This window comes from Euleptes europaea, chromosome 14 (assembly GCF_029931775.1).
Source record: "Euleptes europaea isolate rEulEur1 chromosome 14, rEulEur1.hap1, whole genome shotgun sequence".
NCBI lineage: Eukaryota > Metazoa > Chordata > Lepidosauria > Squamata > Sphaerodactylidae > Euleptes > Euleptes europaea.
The window spans coordinates 53,512,454-53,531,840 of record NC_079325.1 but is presented as its reverse complement, the minus strand read 5'-3'; the positions used below and the strand labels follow the sequence as shown (position 1 = coordinate 53,531,840).

The 19,387-nt window shown below is 46.6% G+C and overlaps 2 protein-coding genes across 2 annotated transcripts in view; one reads left to right on the top strand and one right to left on the bottom strand.

Annotated features, from left to right (window-relative positions):
- Positions 1–1,643, top strand: part of LOC130486883 (kynurenine--oxoglutarate transaminase 1-like) — a 43,639-nt gene extending 41,996 nt beyond the window's left edge. Inside the window, exon 25 of the mRNA XM_056860182.1 lies at positions 1,552–1,643. Within this exon, the coding sequence (XP_056716160.1) occupies positions 1,552–1,626 (75 nt within the window). The 3' untranslated portion in view covers positions 1,627–1,643. The remainder of the gene's footprint in view (positions 1–1,551) is intronic.
- Positions 1,644–4,734: 3,091 nt separating this feature from the next.
- On the bottom strand, positions 4,735–9,582 carry ENDOG (endonuclease G). The gene is made up of 3 exons (XM_056860975.1): positions 9,067–9,582; positions 6,859–6,968; positions 4,735–5,047 (listed from the first exon to the last, which is right to left on the bottom strand). Exons 1-3 carry the CDS (start codon positions 9,580–9,582, stop codon positions 4,762–4,764), a joined length of 912 nt encoding a protein of 303 aa, XP_056716953.1. The 3' UTR covers positions 4,735–4,761.
- Positions 9,583–19,387: the final 9,805 nt, after the last annotated feature.

Genomic DNA, 19,387 nt, shown 5'->3' with positions numbered 1-19,387 from the left:
AAGCATTTATTAATAAATGTTTTGCAGGCATGTATTGCTTTGGGAGTGGTCAAAGCATCTTGACACTGTGCTTCTCAAATATTGTTTGCATCGTTGAACTTTATATTTATGATAGTCCCATATTGCAGATGAGGGAACAGAGGCTGGGAGGGAAATGAACTTGTGTCAGGCCACCCTACTGACCTCTGAAGTGGAGGGCCGGCTGGTGCACATCTCCCTGGGAGCGAAACTATATCCACAAAGGGTGGAGTTCATGATTAGGCCTCCTAGTGGTGCAATCCGGCTCTAAAGAACATCTGTAAGCCTTGCCGTGTCAGATCTAGACCATGAATCGGGGAAAAGGGATTCTGGCTCAATACACAGCGTTTGCGTGACCTAAACTCCTTCCAGGCTGCTTTAAACCCCCAATTGGGATACCCTTACTGTGCCTGCTACCCCCCCCCTCCATGGGGAAAGGGCATATTTTATTAGGGAAATAGTGCAGATGGGAGAGAATTCATCTCTTCCTTCCCCATGCAGCTGCAGAAGAATGTAAGAAGAGACCTCCTGGAGCAGACCAGCGTTCCATCTTGTCCAGCATCCTATTTCACACAGCAGCCAACCCGTTATTCTAGAGGGCCAATAGAGGCCTTCCCCTGATGTTGCCTCCTGGCACCGGGGTTAAGATGATTACTGCATCTGACTATGGAAGTTCCCTTTAGTCACTGTGGTTCGTAGCCACTGATAGACCTCTCCTCCATGAATCCCTCTCGCCCCCTTTTAAAGCCATCTGCTGCTGTGGCCATCATTACATCCACTGGCAGCAAATCCCAGAGTTTATTCAGACCTCAAGTCAAGAAGTGTTTCATTTTGTCTGTCCTGAAGCAATTCATAGAATCATAGAGTTGGAAGGGACCACCAGGGTTATCTAGTCCAACCCCTGCACAATGCAGGAAATTCACAACTGCATCCTCCCCACACACCCCCCCAGTGACCCCCTACTCCATGCCCAGAAGATGGCCAAGATGCCCTCCCTCTCATGATCTGCCTAAGGTCATATAATCAGCATTGCCGACAGATGGCCATCTAGCCTCCGCTTAAAAACCTCCAGGGAAGGAGAGCTCACCACCTCCTGAGGAAGCCTGTTCCACTGAGGAACCGCTGTGTTAGAAAGTTCTTCCTAATTGTCCATCAACTTAACTTGCTGCTTCTTTAAAGGCAAAATATACCATAGGAGGTTCTAATCTCAAAACTGACATTGCCTGTCGTTCAGTCCAGGTCTGTTACACTGCACAAAGTGGCAGATTAGCTGGATTCGTGGATTTATTATATTTGTCTTCCCCTTGGAAGAGTGCATATTTGGCTACTTTTGCCATGCTGAGGGGGACAATGTAGCTTAGATTTCTATATGGCAAGAAGACCCTCCCCCTCCCAGCAGCCCCCAAGATCTTTAGCAGCTGTTTGCTCTGCCTTAAATGCCAAGATCTTCTGGGTCTTAGCTGGGGACGAGCGTTAGGCATGTCTGTCATACTGATGCACGTCTTAAGGATGCTGTTTTGGGTTCCCTTTTAGGAAGCGATACTCATCTCTCTATCGGTGCTGAGACCCCGGATTGACGAAACAGCAAAGAAAAGCAGGGGCAAATGAATGAAGGGTCCCGACCAAAAGTTGTGACAATTGGTAACTCTTCCTGCTTGCTTCCCCCCCCCCCCCAATTGTCCTTGGGGGCTAAGCTAAAAAAGGCGATGGGGTACTTAACTTCCCCAAACTGCTTAATCATCATTCCCACTGCCTGGCAAGGGTCAGGAAACAGGCCAAACTGTATTTGTATGGTGGAAACAACTCCATCTGGAGCACCCAAATGCAAACAGAGGAAGAACTGGATGAGCTGTGTGATCGGCTGAGGCTGCATCATCTTAGAATGAGAAAATTCCTGCTCTGAACACTTCTACATCTGTTAATCAGGAACAACGTTAATATTTTGCATTGTCTGCCATGCAGACTTTCAAGGAAGATGCAATTTAAACAATGGATGTCTGGCATAGTAAAGTATAATATTGCAGAAATGTCTAAATAAAATGGGCAACTTTTAAAATACACGTTGTTTTGGGATTAACTTTTCTTTGTCTTGCAAGAAATGAATGATACCTTGTTTCTTTTATCAAAGAAAAGATGTGTACATCTTTCCAGTTGTTTTCAGATCAGTGTTTGATCCTGATGTGGCCTGTCATGGCAGCAAAGCTACTGAGAGAACTGGATTGGAGCAAGAGACTCTCAGTGCCATTTTATGCCGTAACTCCGGTTGAAACCCATTAGAAAGCAATGGGCGACTGGAGTGACAGTGCCAAAGATCACACGGTTAATCTGGTGCAAGACATTTGGTGTGGTGATGGCTGCATTCATTGGACAAAGGCTCAGAATGAAACAGGAAGTCCTCAGGCTTGCTTGTTCCTCTCTCACGCTGAACAGAGGGAGTAAAGATTGGCCGGCCACTCTTGTTTTCGCCTAATCTGGAGGTGAAGCTTCACTGTGATTTTTTTTTCTGTTGCCTGCAAACAGGATTCTACACTACCGTTGAACCCTGCTTTACAGGCACAAACTACAACTAGGTCACTTCACTGGATGTCATGACAACCAGGTTTGTCCTGGACTACGAAGCCCTCGCTGGCTGCACAGCACTGGAAGCCAGGGGTTGTTGGTGTTTCCTCGTGTGGATGCTGCCCACCATTTCCACCTTGGTAGGAGACAGAAAGGCAGCCCTTCCCACAGGGTACTTATTTGTGGATCTGCACATGTGGGAGGGAGGGGGCTCTCCCATGCGCCTAAAGTCATAACAACATGTCGGTGGGGTGTGAAGGTAGTGCTCTCCCCTTAAAAAATAACTTTTTAAAAGGTTTTGGTATTGATGTGCAAAACCCTAAACGGTCTGAAACCATCATACCTGCGGGACTGCCTCTCCCGGTATACCCCCCAAAGAGTTCTTCACTCAGTTGGTGAAAATTTATTGGTGATCCCTGGCCCAAAAAGCATCGGCCTGGCCCTCTACCAGGTCCAGGGCCTTCTTAGCTCTGGCCCCGGCTTGGTGGAACGCAATGCACAGTGTGGTACGGGCCCTGCAGGACTTAAAGCAGTTCTGCAGGGCCTGTAAAACTGAGCTGTTCCACCAGGCATATGGTTGAGGACAGTGATGGTTGTTCCATCTGGCTGGCCTCCCCTTCCTCCTTTCTTTGCCTCTGCTGTTCCCACTAATGGAAAGTGTTGATGCTGCTTATGCTGCTGTTATATGGTATTGTCTTATAGATGTACTGGTTATTGCTACAGTTAAGGGTGCCTGGTTTTAATACTGTTTATAACAGTATTTACTGCTGTATATTTTTTGATTGTTTTAAAATTGTTTTAATAAGGTTGTTAGCCACTGTGAGCCTGGCTTGGCCAATCGATCAATCAAAAAAGTAGAATCTTATTGCAGGCCAACTGGACAGAGAACCGGTGTTTCGCATTTTCAACTTATTTTATTCTCAGAAAGCAGCATTCACAGGAACTGGTAGAAAAATCAGCTTGGGTTCCATGGGCAGAGCTGCAATGCTACCGGGGGAAGCAGCCCACATTTGCTACGGTAACACAAATGCAAGGTCCAAAGACATACGTAAGCCTCTGTGTGTCTTCCAAGTCTCCCCCCACACCGCCCCGCCAGCTGCTTTACCTCCACCAAGGTTTGGAGACCAGCTGCACTAAAAAGGGGTGGTGGTAGTTGCACAGCAAAAACAGTGCGAGGGAGAAAGGGTTAAGCACACACCCCATCCGCTGACTTGCCCCTGCAAACTCCCCACCTTCACATTGGCATTGCAAGAAAAACCCATGGAGAGTTCAGAACTGCACACGTCTCTCACAGCTTCTAGTTCTGCCCTGCTGTCGGCCACTAAAAACTAGCTTGCTTTCAGCCCAGTGGGAACCAAGTCCAAGTCTCCTGTAGTAATATAATGTCAAATGTAGACAAGAAAGAGTTGACCTCAGGGAACAGGTGTTTTGTTCTCGCTCTGGATAGGAGGGCATCTTCAGAACGGGTTATTTCCCTTCTCATGCTCAGGAAAGGCAGGAAACACAAAATCTTTCAGTCCTTCCTGTCCCCCGGGGGAAATGACCCCTCCTCCTCCTTTGACTCCATTCTGTTTCCTGCCTCAGATAGGAAAAGCAGAGTTCCAACCAGCTACATTCCAACTAATGATTCTTACATTATTATGGCGGTATGGTCCTTGACTTCCAGATATATCATTTTCTATTGGGCCAGCTGAAAAGGCAACTCTAGGGTTAACAGCTGGCATTTGAACTTCAGGTTCGAGGGGAATTGGTGCTGGTGGGTCGGTTAATGAAATATCCTGATTAGGCTTTTTCACAAGAAACAGGATAATTCCTTCTGAACTTTTAAAAGAGAAGTTTCCCTTCCAATGGGAACCCTTAAAAGAGCTATTGGCTGTTATATCAAGGATATAGGCCTTCTCAGGCTTGCCTCCCCCACAGTCAGAGAACCCTGGACATCTCCCTGATAGGGAAGCCCAACCACCGGCTCTGCTGTCTCGAGGCCAGGAGGAAGAGATCCCCCACCGCCGCCCAAACAGGTCCTGAGCAGATCTGCAACCAGTAGTCAGGCTGTGTCTCAAGGCCTCCCTGTAGGGCAGCCGGACAGAAAATTCCCCCTAAGTACCAATCCAAGGAAGCACTATAGCAAACGTTTTGGTTCTGCTGCCATCAGCAGGCGGTCCGCTGTCAAAATCACGAGGAAGATTAGGTCTTGCTGCCAGCGGTGATGGCTTTCAGGTTGCTCGTCCTCTTCAGGATGTTGGGGACGAAGAGCAGCCCCGATGCCCGCTCAATGCTCTCGATGGGCACCAGGAATCGCTCCAGCGGGAGCTTCTCGTCCACGGGGCAGTTGGGCATGACGTAAGAGCGTAGCTCAATCTCTCCGCCGGGCTTCTCCAGGATCAGCACTTTGAAGAAGTGTGTCGGGACGGCCACGTGGTTTTTGCCGATCACCTGGTACTTCACGTACATCTTCCCGTCGGCTTCCATCCTGCAGAGAAAAGAACAGGTGAGAAGCTGCATGCACAGAATCCCCACTGCTGTCAGAATTCAGGGTTAGTCCACTTGGATGAGAGGGATGAACTCATCTCATTCCGAAGCACCTCCATAAACAGCCTTCACATAATTCTAAGTCTGAACTGATGGTGTGTTTTAATCAAAAATACTGCAACTCGAAGGGTCAGCTTGATCGGGCACCTGCTGAGCTCCATAGCCTAACAGAGAAGCCACTCCTGACAGGTGAGGCTCAGTCAGTTTCCCAGTGGGAAGCGCACCGGGAGGCAGCAAAATAGAGAACTGCACCTTCCCAGTTAGTCCTCACTCCACCCAAAGCCCCCTGCGACATCACAACGGCTCTTGGGGGTTCCTTTTAGCCCCATGACCATTGATGGGGTTAAAAGGAGTGTGGGAAAGTTGCATTTTGTGCTCTGCAGTGCAGCAGGGAAGATGGTTGCAACTGTGGGTTGGGGGCAGAAGAAGAGTTGGTTTTTATATGCCAACTTTCTCCACCACTTAAGGAAGAATCAAATTGGCTTACCATCACCTTCCCTTCCCCTCCCCACAACAGACACCCTGTGAGATAGGTGGGGCTGAGAGAGCTCTGTGACTGCCCCAAGGTCACCCAGCTGGCTTTGTGTGTAGGAGTGGGGAAACCAACCCGGTTCTCCAGATCAGAGTCCGCTGCTCCAAACCACTCCTCTTAACCACTACACCATGCTGGCTCTCTAGACAGGAGATGATGGAGAGACCTATGGAAACTAGGTCCAACTGCCAGTAAAAACCTGTTCAAATTCCATGGGTGTACATTACAGCCCCTTAACTTTTCACAAAGTAGTGAGCAAGTGCGCATGGTCCCTAGAATCCTTCTGGACTTTCAGTACAAAATAGAGGGGGGTGGTTTTAGAGGGAAAAGAGGTTTTAAGGCCTGATACATGAGCCCCAGAGTCTGCAGTTCATACCGGTCTTGATAGAACACAAGAGGTGGTGTGCAGACAAAATCAATTAGATGGTGTTGCCATCAGCTCTCCCTTTGACAATATAAAAGCAGCAGTGATTTGGAATCTGTCTCTAGTAGTAAGCACAGAGGAAAAGTGAAGAAAAATATCGCAACCCTTTTATGCTAATTCTACTGAGCAAATATTTGTTCCCAAATCATTACAGTCATATACAATCATTTTACTATGAGGTCAGAAACATGTTACCAGATAATACCAGATAACATGTTTCTCCCCTACGTAAAATTTCTCTAGCATTCACACAGTTATGCTTTGCCCTCATATTTATGAGCCGGGGTCCTAATCACTTACCTTATACACATTTTCAAGTTAACAGCTGCAAATATTTTCAGCAACCTCCGCGCAGCTTTGAGAACCAGCATAGTGTGGTGGTTAGAGGGTCAGATCAGGATCTGGGAGACCCAGGTTCAAATCCCCATTCTGTCATGGAAGCTCACTGGGTGACTTTAGACCAGTCACACACACACAGCCTAACCTACCTCACAGGGTTGTTGTGAGTATAAAATGGAGGAGAGGAGAATAATGTAAACTGCTTGGGGTCTCCACTGGGAAGAAAGGTGGGGTATAAACGAAGTAAATAATTTTTTTAAAAACTGACAGTTAAATGATAAGGTACAATATTTTAGCTTGTTCATCAACATCAGATGTACGCCTTATTAGGTTCAAAAGAAAGGTTTCCATTCAGTGTTGATTTCCTGGTTCTGCTGCAGCCTTTGCATTGTGGGCAATTCTAGAAGACTGCAACTGATGTGACAGCTTTATAAATTAGGAGGAAGGTCATTCTTACCTGGGTAGAAAAAGTGGTCCAGTGCAGACGTAGACATTCTTGTTATATTTGGTTAAACTCCTGCAGTATTTCTCCAGATTATTCCAAGCATTCTGATTCAGATGAGGATCCTAGAAGCAAAATAAATTCCCAGACAGTCTGGCTGAGCATCAAAAGTAGATGTGCAAGATGATGTAGATAAGGTGAAGATATAGGCCTGATCTGCAGGTGCGGAAGGATTAAGAGGATAGAACGGACTATACTACTGCATGTGGGGGAAATCACATTTCTTAATTCTCCATTATATTAAACAAAAAAGGCTCTGCAAATGGCAAGCTAGCTCAGCAGGGGCTTAGGCTATTCCAGAAATGCTTTCCCTGATGTCCCTGCAGGGATGAGACTGTGGAGGAGCTATTAGGATCTCTCCTCTTCCCAGATGTCTTAGCTTCTAAGCACTCTTGCAAAGTTACTAAGAGATCTGTTGTATCAAGCTTGCGATGAGTTCCAAAAGATTTAAAATTATTCATGCTCTGAGCAGAGAAAACTTTCCAGATGCCCATAAGATAATGTTCTGCCACTAAAGATAGATGTGAATTAAATTTCTGTGGCAGAGACAGGGTCAGGGATGTGGGCTGGAAATTTTTCCAAAATATAAATTTTTTCTGTGCTTAATTTTTCTGTGACAGAGTTTCCATTGGTAAAGCTTGTGTTATAAAATTAATAACCAGGAAGGAGTGTCAATTGGCAACAGGATATTAGACAAGGTTGGTGGTTTCAGAGTAGCTACTAACGTCTTTCAGGAGATTGTCCCTAGCATTGGTGTGAAAGAGTTAAGTGTACATTTCCTTTCCCTAGATTTAAGAGCCCCTGGCTATCCATCAACCACGTCACACTTTAAAAAGGGGAAATGAAATTTAATTTTTCCTTGACACTATAAAAAGAAAAGTTGCCACATCTCTCACGCAACTGACCGATCTATCTGACAGCAGAAAATGCAGTATCCACTTGTCAGAAAATGTCTTTAGCTGTTTTATCCAGGGAGTGATATATTTATTTTGAGCAATATTATTTTGTGGACATGCTAAAACAATGTGGGCTAGGGAGTCTATTCGATCTGTACAAAATGAGCATTTTCATTCTTCTGCAGTAATTTCATTGTATCACCCTTGTGTCTCGGCTGAGTCTAGGACATTACATCTTGCCAATAAGAAAGCTCATCTGAACTTAAGAATTTCTAACCAGCAGAAATAGTCTGGCAAGGAGTCCATTGAAGGGTATCTGGAAAAAGCGAGGTGAACATTTATGATTTGCATCCTTAAACCGTAAGGATTAATCCTCATTTAAGATCTTACATAAGAACTTAAGAAAAGCCCTGCTGGATCAGACAGAGGCCCATCAGGTCCATCAGTCTGTTCACACAGTGGCCAACCAGGTGTCTCTAGGAAGCCCACAAGCAAGACTAATGGAGCAGCACCATCCTGCCCGTGTTCCACCGCACCCAAAATAATACGCCTGATCCTAGAGAGAATAGGTCTGCATCATGACTAGTATTCATTTTACTAGTAGCCATGAATAGCCCTCTCCTCCATGAACAGGTCCACTCCCCTCTGAAAGCCTTCCAAATTGGCAGCCATCACCATATCCTGGGGCAGGGAGTTCCACCATTGAACTATGCGTTGTGTGAAGAAACGCTTCCTTTGATCAGTTTTGAATCTCTCGCCCTCCAGACTGACAATGTACAATTTTGGGGGGAATGGGAGACGTGGAGAATTTACTGTGAAAATTATTTTTCAATGGGTCATTTTAAAGGACACTCTTTGATTTAATCCTTTCTATTTACTTTGTATAATGATTATATTAGGATGATTACAGGAATATCAACTAGATAAAATAAGAATCGTATAAAGTAACCGAGCAGAGGGGGATTATACTGTTAGCAAAAGTATATACAATTAAATTTTGGACAGAAGAGAGTGTAGGGGAAGTCAACTTTTCTTTTTTATCTTTTAGACTGGAAATTCTTATAGGTTTTACTCTATATTGCTAAAGCATTAATGAAAATTGATCTACGATGTATGCAATGAGAAAATAATAAAAAAACCTTTATTTTTTAAAAAAGTAATGGTTTACAGCTTGCTTGACGTGTAGATTTCAGTGCTCTGTCGACGGAGGGAGGGAGGGACGGAGGGGGGGGGTGAACGCCGCCCCGCGCTTCCCCGCCCTGCTCACCTGGGGGGCGACGTTGCTCAGGTAGAAGGTGTCGCTCATGGCCTGCTGGCTCCAGCGGTGGTTGGCGGCGGCGGCCAGGTGGCCCCGGTCGAAGCCGCTGCCGCGGTAGTCGGCGTTGGCGGCGCGGTGGTAGCGGTGCACCGACTCGTCCTCGCGGAAGTCGCAGGCGGCGCGGTCCGAGGAGCCGCGCAGGGCGGCGTCGTGCAGCTGCTCCACCACCCACAGGGCGCTCCGGCTGCGCGGGTCGTAGCACAGCACGTAGGACTCGCGGCTCCGCAGCGCCGGCAGCCCCGGCAGCCCGTACTTGGCCAGCTCGCCGGAGGAGGAGGGGGAGGAGGCGGCGGCCGCCACGGCCGGCAGCACCGGCAGCCGAGCCAGCAGCCCCCCCGACGCCTCCGGGCTCGGCAGGCCGGGCGGCGGCCGCCTCCACCCACCCAGCCCCGCGCCCAGCCCCAGCCCCAGCCCCAGCCACGCCGCCGGCGCCGCCCACCGCCCGCGGCCCCACACGCGCTGCATCGCTGCGGAGGCGGAAAGGCAGCCAGCCGCCGGGAACGTTCGAAGGACACGACCTCGCAACACTGGGCGCCGCCTCCTCGACGTCTTAAAAGGGCAATGGCCTTTGAAGACGTCGAGGAGGCGGCGCCGGCCAGTGTTGTGAGGGGTTGTGTCCTTTGGGCTCCGCCATTGCCCTTTTAAGACGTCGAGGAGGCAGGGCCAAAAGGACACCGCCTCGCAACACTGGGCGCCGCCTCCTCCACGTCTTAAAAGGGCAATGGCGGAGCCTTTGCCAACAACAAATTGTCGCTGTTTTTTGTGTTGAAGATATGCTATATATGGTAATTTATGGACCTAATAGGTATCTAAAGCCATTTGCACATAACAAAATATTGCACATAACATAATGCCTTTTTTATTAAGCGACAGGGACCCCAAGGCTACATTGTCAGTGGCAAGATTTGTTTCAGTCCTTATATCCCTCCAACACTAGATATATGCTGCTCAAGATCAATGGATCAAGGAGCTTCTAGGGGATAAAAGGAAGGAAACACGAATAACAAAATATGTATTTTATCAAAGTAATTGTTGAACTGAAATACAATTAAGAAGTATATTAATAGTTTTTTTCCCCTTTTAATGTTTGGAGGGGGCCCAAGAGAGTGGGGCCCTAAGCTATAGCTTGTTTTGCTTATACGTAAATCCGGCTCCCAGTGACCCTCTGCTGGGTCCCCGCTTGGAGTTCGCGGAGAAACCACGGGGCGGGGAAACGCACCTGCTGCCATCCTCCAGGAGGCGGCTGGAGATCTCCCGCTATTACAACGGATCCCCAGCCGATAGAGATCAGTTCCCCTGGAGAAAATGGCCACTTTGGCCATTGGACTCTATGCCACTGAAGTCCCTCCCCGAAAATCTCCAGGTATTTCCCAAAGAGCCGTTTCAAGTCAGGCAGCGGCGCTCCCTTCCGACGACACATGCGCGCAGGATCAGGCCCCGCCTCGCGCGCCGCCTTGCGAAAGGAGAGCCGGAGCCGCTGACCTGGTTTAGAAGCGCTGCACCGGCGGACGGGGAGGGGTTCTCCAGGGTAACGTTGCCCTTTTAAGGCTTCTGACCTCGTGGCGCTCTCCTTCTGCCCTTGCAGGCACTTGCTCATTGAAAGGGAGGGGGCAAGAAAACCGACCCGACAGAGGCGGACAGGAAAGGAGAGCCCCGAAACCGCCGGCCCCGAGCTGCATTGCTCTCCCCACCCCCCACCGGTTTTCGTATTGAGTCTTAGTTCCGCTGTTCTGGAGTAGCGTCCAGTACTAGGGAAGGGGGCTTTTCCAAAACAGGTTGCCTGGAGATCTCCTAGACCAGTGGTTCCCAACCTTTTGTTGACCAGGGACCACTAGGACTTTTTTGTTCGGTGCAGGGACCCCAAGGTTCAAAATAAAAATTCCGAGAATTTGAAAATAAACTTTAATCATAATTGTTAGTTAAACATTAAACTTATAAAAATATATATTCAAATATTATTGTAATAGAGAACTTTTAATTGACAATATTAATTTATTATGGGTTTATTACTTTGTTTCGCGGACCTTAAATTTAGTTCTCACGGACCCCTGGGGGTCCACGGACCCCCGGTTGGGAACCAGTGTCCTAGACGGATCTCCAGATGACAGATGTTGTATATGTATATAGTTGGGGAGTAAGCAAGGGAGACTTAGGAGCTTGAGTTCTGCACGAAGGATCCTAAACCCTGCTCACCCTATTGGTCAAGCAAACGGATCCTATTGGCCCTAAGCCAACATGTCCCATTGGTCGCCGAGAGGGTATTCCCCCCCTATCACGGATGGGGGGGGGAATGGCCGCAGGCGGCCAGGGGGGCACATAAGCAGGGCACGTTCAGTGTGTTAGTTCTGTGCTGAAATCAAATAAAGCTGTGTTGTTGAACTCCGTCTCTGATCTCGTGAATCCTTCCCACGCAGACTTAACAACAGAGTTCAGCTCCCCTGGAGGAAAAGGACTGCTTTGGAGGGTGGAGTGTATAGCGTTACAGTTTCTTCCATCCCCAAGCTCCACTTCCAAATCTCCAGGGATTTCCAAGACAGAAGGGGGCGACCCTATGAAAGATGGGATGAGATCACAGGAAGACAACCAAGCTGGCCAGGACTTATTTTCGACACCCATTAGGAAAAGTTGAGGGAAGGAACTGGGGATGCTTAGTGAAGACTGGAAGGAACCCCTAACTATTCTCTCGGAAGGGGCTGTCCTATTTATTTAATTGCTTTATACCCTTTCTCCCCAATAGGGACCCAAAGCAGCTTACATTGTTCTCCTTTCCTCCATTTTATCTTACAACAACCCTGTGAGGTAAGTTAGGCTGTAAGAGTGTGACTGGCCCAAGGTCACGCAGCAAGCTTCCGTGGTACAAGTGGGGATTTGAACTTGTGTCTTCCAAATACTAATCTGACACCATTAACTGCTACATCACACTGCCTCTCACCAGTGGAAGAACCTTCTCTACTCCTCTAGAGGGGAGAACTTGGTTGAATAAGCTAAAGTTACAGGAAGGGGGCTTTCAGGTGAACATTAAGAGAAATTCCTAATAAGAAGATGGCTCAACGATCGGACCAGTGACTGGCCCAGGTTCAGTGGCCTTCAAATGGAGGCTGGCTTACTAACTGCTGGGAACACTCTAGAATATCTAGGTTTCCTTAACTAAGCTGGGGTTTTGGACTACATGGTCTATAAGGCCCCTAAACAAAGCATGCTCCAAATTTGCTATTTTGATTGATCCAAATAAAAGAAGCACTACATTGCTAGTGGGAGCCAGCGTGGTGTGGTGGTTAAGAGTGGTGGACTCTATTCTGGAAGACCAGGTTCAATTCCCCACTTTTCCACATGAAGCCTGCTGGGTGAACTTGGGCTAGTCACAGTTCTCTCTGAACTCTCTCAGCCACGCAGAGTCAGGAGTGGCAAACCACCTCTGAATGTCTCTTGCCTTGAAAACCCTACAGGGTCCCCATAAGTCAGCTGTAACTTGACAGCACACGCACACACACAGCTAGCAATTGGGAGATTCCCCCCTTCCCCAGACCAACATGCCTATCCTAATTTGTGAACAGTTAAAAGTGCCCAAGAACCTCCAAACCCCTACAGCTCCCTAAAGCAACTCAGAAGGATTTCCTCTCCATTGCAGATTTGGGAAGTAGCTGAAGCTCCACAAACCAAGTCCAATGCTTGTTTTGCAGCAGTAGGATTTATACGAAAGCAAGCACAGTTAGAACAACAGCATGGAAGCTGCACACATCTAATGAGGGCTTTCCTGGCTTATACTCTTTGTTCTATTTATGTTGCCAATCCCATTCTTCACAGCCACAATTGGCATAGCTGTGACGGGCCTTTCTGAGAACTCTAGCCTGTGGCACCTTTAAGCAGAGGTGGACCAGCCACAGGTTTCTGGAGAGGGCCTTTTTTTTGCAAAGAATGTCCATAGCCCAACCGTGTTTTGTTTATGGAATGAGAACACACTCACAGTCTTAACGGGACACATAAAACCCAGGGAAGAACCAGTGGCTGGGAGAACCCCTCACACCCTGAAGTACCACTGATCTGAGAAGACCATATTAGACCCTGGAATGCCACACATGCAACCTCTGGGGCTATTTTGGCTCTAGAAGCCCCTCTTCCCCTGCAAAAGGTTCCTGAGATAAACTGCCACCCTGCTGTGCTCTAAACAGCAATTTCCAGCAGCTGCTGTGTGGCTGAGGGGAAAGTGAGGTCCAGGGGAACCCAGAACCGACTCATTAAAAACTTAACACGTAGCCTCTCAAGTGGTTGAGGCCCTTTGACGCACAAGAGTTCTCGAGTGTACATTCTTAAGACCATATGAACTTAAACACAACATGTTGGGATGTATCAGTGTTCATTGGTGGCAGCATTTTTGCAAGCATTCCAGCAACCACAGGATGCTCACTGGACCTCAGGATGGACATGATCTGCTTTCTAGATGACCTCATTCCTGGCTCCTCCGATTCATCTTCTTTCCTTGCAGACTCTCCTTGTATATCCTACTCCAGAAAAAGGGAGCTGTTGCTGTTATTTCCTCCTTGTCGAAACTAAATATGGTTTAGGAATTCTACTGTTCTGACTGCTGCTCATGAATTGGATAGCAGCACCCTCCCAAAAAAAAATTAGCAAGCCACAACTTATAAAGGAAGATGTTTATTCAGAACAAAAACAAAAAGGGAGGCTGCAAGAAGCAAAATTCCTGACAGTATTGTGGTTTATCAATAACAGAAACTAAGCTGCAGTTTTAGCAAACACAAAACACACACACAACCCAGAACAACTTGTGTAGTATAAAAGGATTCACCCTTCAGCCCTCCCAGTCATCATCTAAACAGCCCCAACTATCGCCTGCATACATGCCAGCATTAGATCTGCAGCAAAATATCGCACCCAATAAAATGCACCACTATCATGTTGCTCATACAGACTGCAAGTTGCCACCTCCCTGAGACACACAAGTAGTTAACCTTTGCAGGTGAGTGATTCGTCGCCATGCCTTGTTACTCAAGGAAAAACTTAAATCCCTGCATCTGGCTGATACCCAGCAGGCCCAGTTTCTCTCAAAACACTTTCCCTTTACACCCTCAACTATGAAGTGGTGGTCGGAGATCTGGAAAGTGATTCCTGATCAACAGTTGTCTGTTGAATGTTTCTCACACAAATTAAATACTTAGGAACTCACATCTGAGCCAAAGGTTCTACACCATGCTTCGCATACTTCTATCAAATAAATAAGTTTGGATCTTCCTATTCAACATCCCCCACCCCCAAACTGTAAGCACACAATTAGATGCCACTTGGACACACTACAAATCTGGCTTTACCATTGGCATATAGACCTTAAATGCTCTAACTACTTCTTTCTGATCCACGTGATAGACGTTAAGACTTCTGAAAATGTTCACAGTAGCACCTTTTACAAACTCTAAATGTGGAAGTACAGTTAGACTGAAGCAACAAAAAAAAAGGATCTTCAGAGTTTTTTTTTTTTTAAAGCAAGCAGACCTGGTATAGAAAAGTGGGAGAAAAGGAGCAACCTTGAGACATGTTTACTGAACTTGTACTGTAACGGAACCCTTGTTCTTCAAGGAAAAAACGTTTGAGGAAAAAACTGTACAGAGAGACCCATAATCCCTCCCACAATATTTTAGAAACGATACCTTGATGTATTGAACATTATTCTTGGATACCTAATCCGTGTCTTGCAGAAACACCTGAGTTTTTATTCCATTCAGTGGTTGAATCCTGAACAGTTCTTAGGCTGTCCCAAGACCATTTTTACCAAGACCAAAACTGCACATGACCCTAAGTGCACCAGCTGCTACCAAGAACAGCAGTCCTTTCCCCCACCCCACACTATCTGGTACAACTGATCGGTGCTCTAGTGTTGTGGAGCCAGAAGGGTCCCCACCAGTCAATGACATGCCGCAGTGGCAGCCACAGATTTAAGGTAATTCTGGCCAACCCACTTCCCATCCCTTTGTTCTATGCAACCCGTCATTGCAAATTCGTTCTCCTTTCTCTTTGGGTTTAAATTTAATCCCCTCCCAGGGGAGAAGGCAGAAAATGAAGCTGTGAAAGTGGCAGTAATCATGCTTTGTCAGAGCTGCAGGGCCAAAGCGAGGGGATCCACTTGGAAAGCAAGTCAAGAGGCCCAGCAATTTCAGCCTTTGGTCTCTCCACAGCCAGAAACTTCACAAGGCACTGTGCAATACTAGCTAAACGGGAGTGGGTGGGTGGGTGAGGGCTGCAGGGAATACCCCTGGACCTTTCTGGGGGCTTGCTCACCAGCCTGCCCCCACAGCAAAGCAAGTTCTGGAGTTGGGTCAGATTTTAGATCCGCCATGATTATTAGAGCAGCTTATGTGCCAGTTAGTTAGCACTGATGGCTTTTAAGAAAAGCCATAAGCACAGCAAAGGGAGAAAGACTTGCAAACAGATGAAAAATGCCTGTGTGCTCTCTGAAAGTCCACTACAGAGTAGGAAACAATCAAGGCAACTGTACAAATACATCCAAGGAGATCCTTAAAGCAATATTTGGGGGGTGGGGTAAGGGAGAACAAACCTAACCCCTTTCACAAACTGAGAGGAAGCCAGTCAATAGTCTCTGAAGTAAAATCCGAGACCTCTGTTGCTACTTAAAACATGTCCTTTTAAAAATAAATCAACTTGAGCCAGATTCAAATAATTTAGACATTTCTCACTCTTATTGCCCTGCCACTTTTTGGTGATATTTAAATCATCTAATGAGTTCTCTAAATGTTGCAAACACAGCCTCTAGTTTCTCACAACCCAACCCGGAGCAGCTGCCCAACAGAACAAATGTAGGATCAAGATTTAAAGTGAAATCCAGTTAGCCTTCATACTCCCTCTGGAATTTGTTCTGAACCAAAAACCAAATGCTGAAGGAGCTAGCGCAAAAATATCTTCACTTAGAAGGGTCAAGCAATCCCTGCATTCTTAATCCAAAACAAATAGGAAACCCTTTCTTGTTGGTTGCTTCTCTTCTCCTTAGCAGCCATTCAAAGTTCGGAGTGGGCGATTTAGTCAGGGCCAAGGTTTCTTTGTCAGTTTTCCGTTGACCCTGTCTTCTGAACTTGCCCACTTCCCATCCCTTTGTTCTATGTAAACACACACGTTTTTTTTAAATCACCAAAATAGTTCCTTGCAGTGTGATTGGCACCGATAAAACCTCTGTGCTGGCCCCATTCATAAGTTTTGTTTTCTACTTAGAGTTGTGTGCTTTTAGATCAATTCCTGTCATTGTGGTTATGGATTGTCTTATGAACGAACACCTGCTGTGCAACAAGTCAGAAGGACCATTCAGTTCATGGCCTCTGAAGTTTCACCAGGATGCAGCTTCATGGCCATAGCACTAAAAACTTGGCTGCAAAATTGGAATGGGATACCATGAGGAGGAATGGTAGGGCTTTAAGATAGACACCCTTGTTTGTAGCAAACCGTACAATAATATCACAGCAAGCATTTATGGAACAGGTTTTTACACGGTGTCTCAGGGTTAGGGAGCGTCAAGCAAAAGGTCTAATGACATAATCTCACCAGTTCCATTCTTTAGCCATAAATTTTAGAACCAAAGTATGGAATTCTCCCTGATTCAGGGAAATTTAATAGCTGGCCTAGGAAAAAATGCGGTGGAAGAGAAGCATGAAGCAGAACAGGCTATGGATATCCGAGAACTTGAAATATCATTTCGAGCAGAAACTTGATTTCAGCAGAAGGAGAGGTTCGCTATCTTCACTAAGACCACCTAGAGATGTCGCTAGCAGCTCATTTTCTTACAGGTATCACACTCTGAGAACGAAAAGATAAAAGGCCAACACCCCCTCCCACCACCTGACCTAGTTGTCACCGAGGTTAGGCTGCAGGTGGGGGCTCACATCACAGAATTCTCCTTTATCCAGAAACTCCCTCCACACAGAGAACTAGAATGTCAGGGAGAAAGCGCTATGCTAGATCCATCCCCCTTGACAAACTAGTGTTCAAGGTGCGGAGTTTTATTTTTTTCCTCCCATGGGGAAGCATCCAGTATATGAGCCACACCTCCAATCTCAGCCCACAGACTTGGGTTGACAACCTCAGCAGAGAGGCAGTTCCAGGCTGATTTAACATCTGCAGGTGGGTGATTTGTCTCCATGGCTTGTCAGTCTAGGCAAAACTCAAATCCATGTACTTGGTTGACACCCAGCAGGCCCAGCTTCTCTCAAAACGGTTCCCTTTTGCTCCCTCGAGGCAGTTGGAGATCTGGCAAGTCAATCCTGATCAACAGTTCTGTTTACTGAATGTTTCTCTCACAAATCAAATGCTTGTGAACTCACACTGGCAACCTCTGTTGCTGCCAACAATTGATTTTAACTCCTTCCCTGCCCATAGTTTGCTTCTGGGTCACAAACTGCAGGGATAGGCAGTATCCCAGTATATGTATGGGGCGGATTTAGCCCACCAAGAGACCCCCAGCGGCTGTCCTCAGCATAAAAGCTTTTTAACTACATAGGAATAGCAGCATTTTGTTAACAGAGCATGCTATTCAGGAACTTGGACCCCCCCTCCGAGAGATGTCTCACTTCCCTTGGTATAGGCAGTCTTTTTTCTTGTTCCACTATTCTGACCGGGCAAACAGAATTTTTGAAACATTACAAACACTTGTCAGTAGGGAGCGGACAACAATGCCTCTAATCCTAACACCTTCAACTCTCTGAAAAGAGAGTGAGCAGAGGCTAAGCTCTCAATAACTCCAAGCACAAGGACAGAGTGCAAATTAGGACCTTGATCGTCAGTAATTTCCTTAAGCTTTTCCAACCTTATCCGAGCACAGCAACATTGGAAGCAGGAAAGCAAACCTGGAAGACTGCACAACAAGTTATCTCTTATATCAAAGTACAAAGACATAAAAGGTTCAGGCTGTCTCAGATGATGACACAGAAATGAAACCATGCTACTCCACTGATCATAGTGACTTGTGGCAGATTTCCTCCCTTGCAAGAGACAGGCATTTAATTTCATCACTAAAGGCAGCTCTGACTTCACTACACCATCAGGGGAAAAGAAAACAGAGCTGCTCGAAACTGGCTTGGTTATCACCTCACATCTGCTCTTTATATAAACAGATTTAGTGCTGATTAATGATATTTGTAAGTTACTTTGGTTAACAGGTAACAAGGGAAATGATGTGGAATTGCTGTTAAGGACCCAAACATGTGTATGTCAAAAAGTCTTTTAAATACTGCAAACATTTTCCCCAAGTTTTTTGGGTTTACGGGGTGGTGGTGCCACTATGTTGATAGTATTTTGAGACATCCACATCTTGTGTGGCAGTTCTAACACCAGCCCATTTCAACTCGGAGTGTAGTCTTATTGCTAGCTTCTAGACCCTCCCTTCCAAACACCCTCAAGGATGAGGTCCTGGAGAGCAAATTACCTGCACAGCCCCCACATTTATGACCAACACCTTGCCACAATCCTCTAACAGAAAAGCACGGAAACATCCTGGATTAATGCCTGAGGCAGAGCATTAACTCTAATAAATCAAAAGTGATCGATTCTATACCCACTCCCTGTGGCATTCAAAACAAAAGACAAAATATCCCATCAATCTGATCTCTGGTCTTCCCTTTAAAGCTGCCATTCCGGCGAGTGATCCAAAGTGCCAACACTACAGGCAACAGGTAGCTCAAACATTCTCAACAGCAATCAATGGTGGGGTGCTTGCTCTAAGGCAGTGGGTGATAAGGCTGGTCCAGCTTTGTTCAGCCCGCATCTGCCTTCTAAGAACAGCCAGCATCAAACAGGAGACAGGGTACATCAAAGGCAATCATGGGCAACAGCTTTACTTGGGGATATTCAGTCATGCCACCCCTGTTTAAAGCTCAGGGGCAAAAGAAGTCTGGGCCTCCACACAGAAGAGGATTCCCGCAGCTCCTTAGACAGAAGATGCCCACTCTTCCTCACCCAGTCAAAAGCCGGTCTATCCCATGGATGTTCCAAACATGTTGCGCCTAAGGACTTGCTTCCATAACACCCTTTGCTGCTGTTGATTCCATAAAAGATTGAGGAATGTGTAGCTTTGTCTTCTCCACACCTAGAGACATTTTTTAAAAATTACAGAGGGAAAAATATTTTGCTCAACATGGAGTCATTCAGCAGATGAGATCTGAGAAACCCAGAGTACAGAGCTTGACTAAACCGAAGGTCACTCTTTCACAAATTAATAAATAGAGTGGAAGGGATCTTCCCCCAGGGCAGGCAGCTGGAA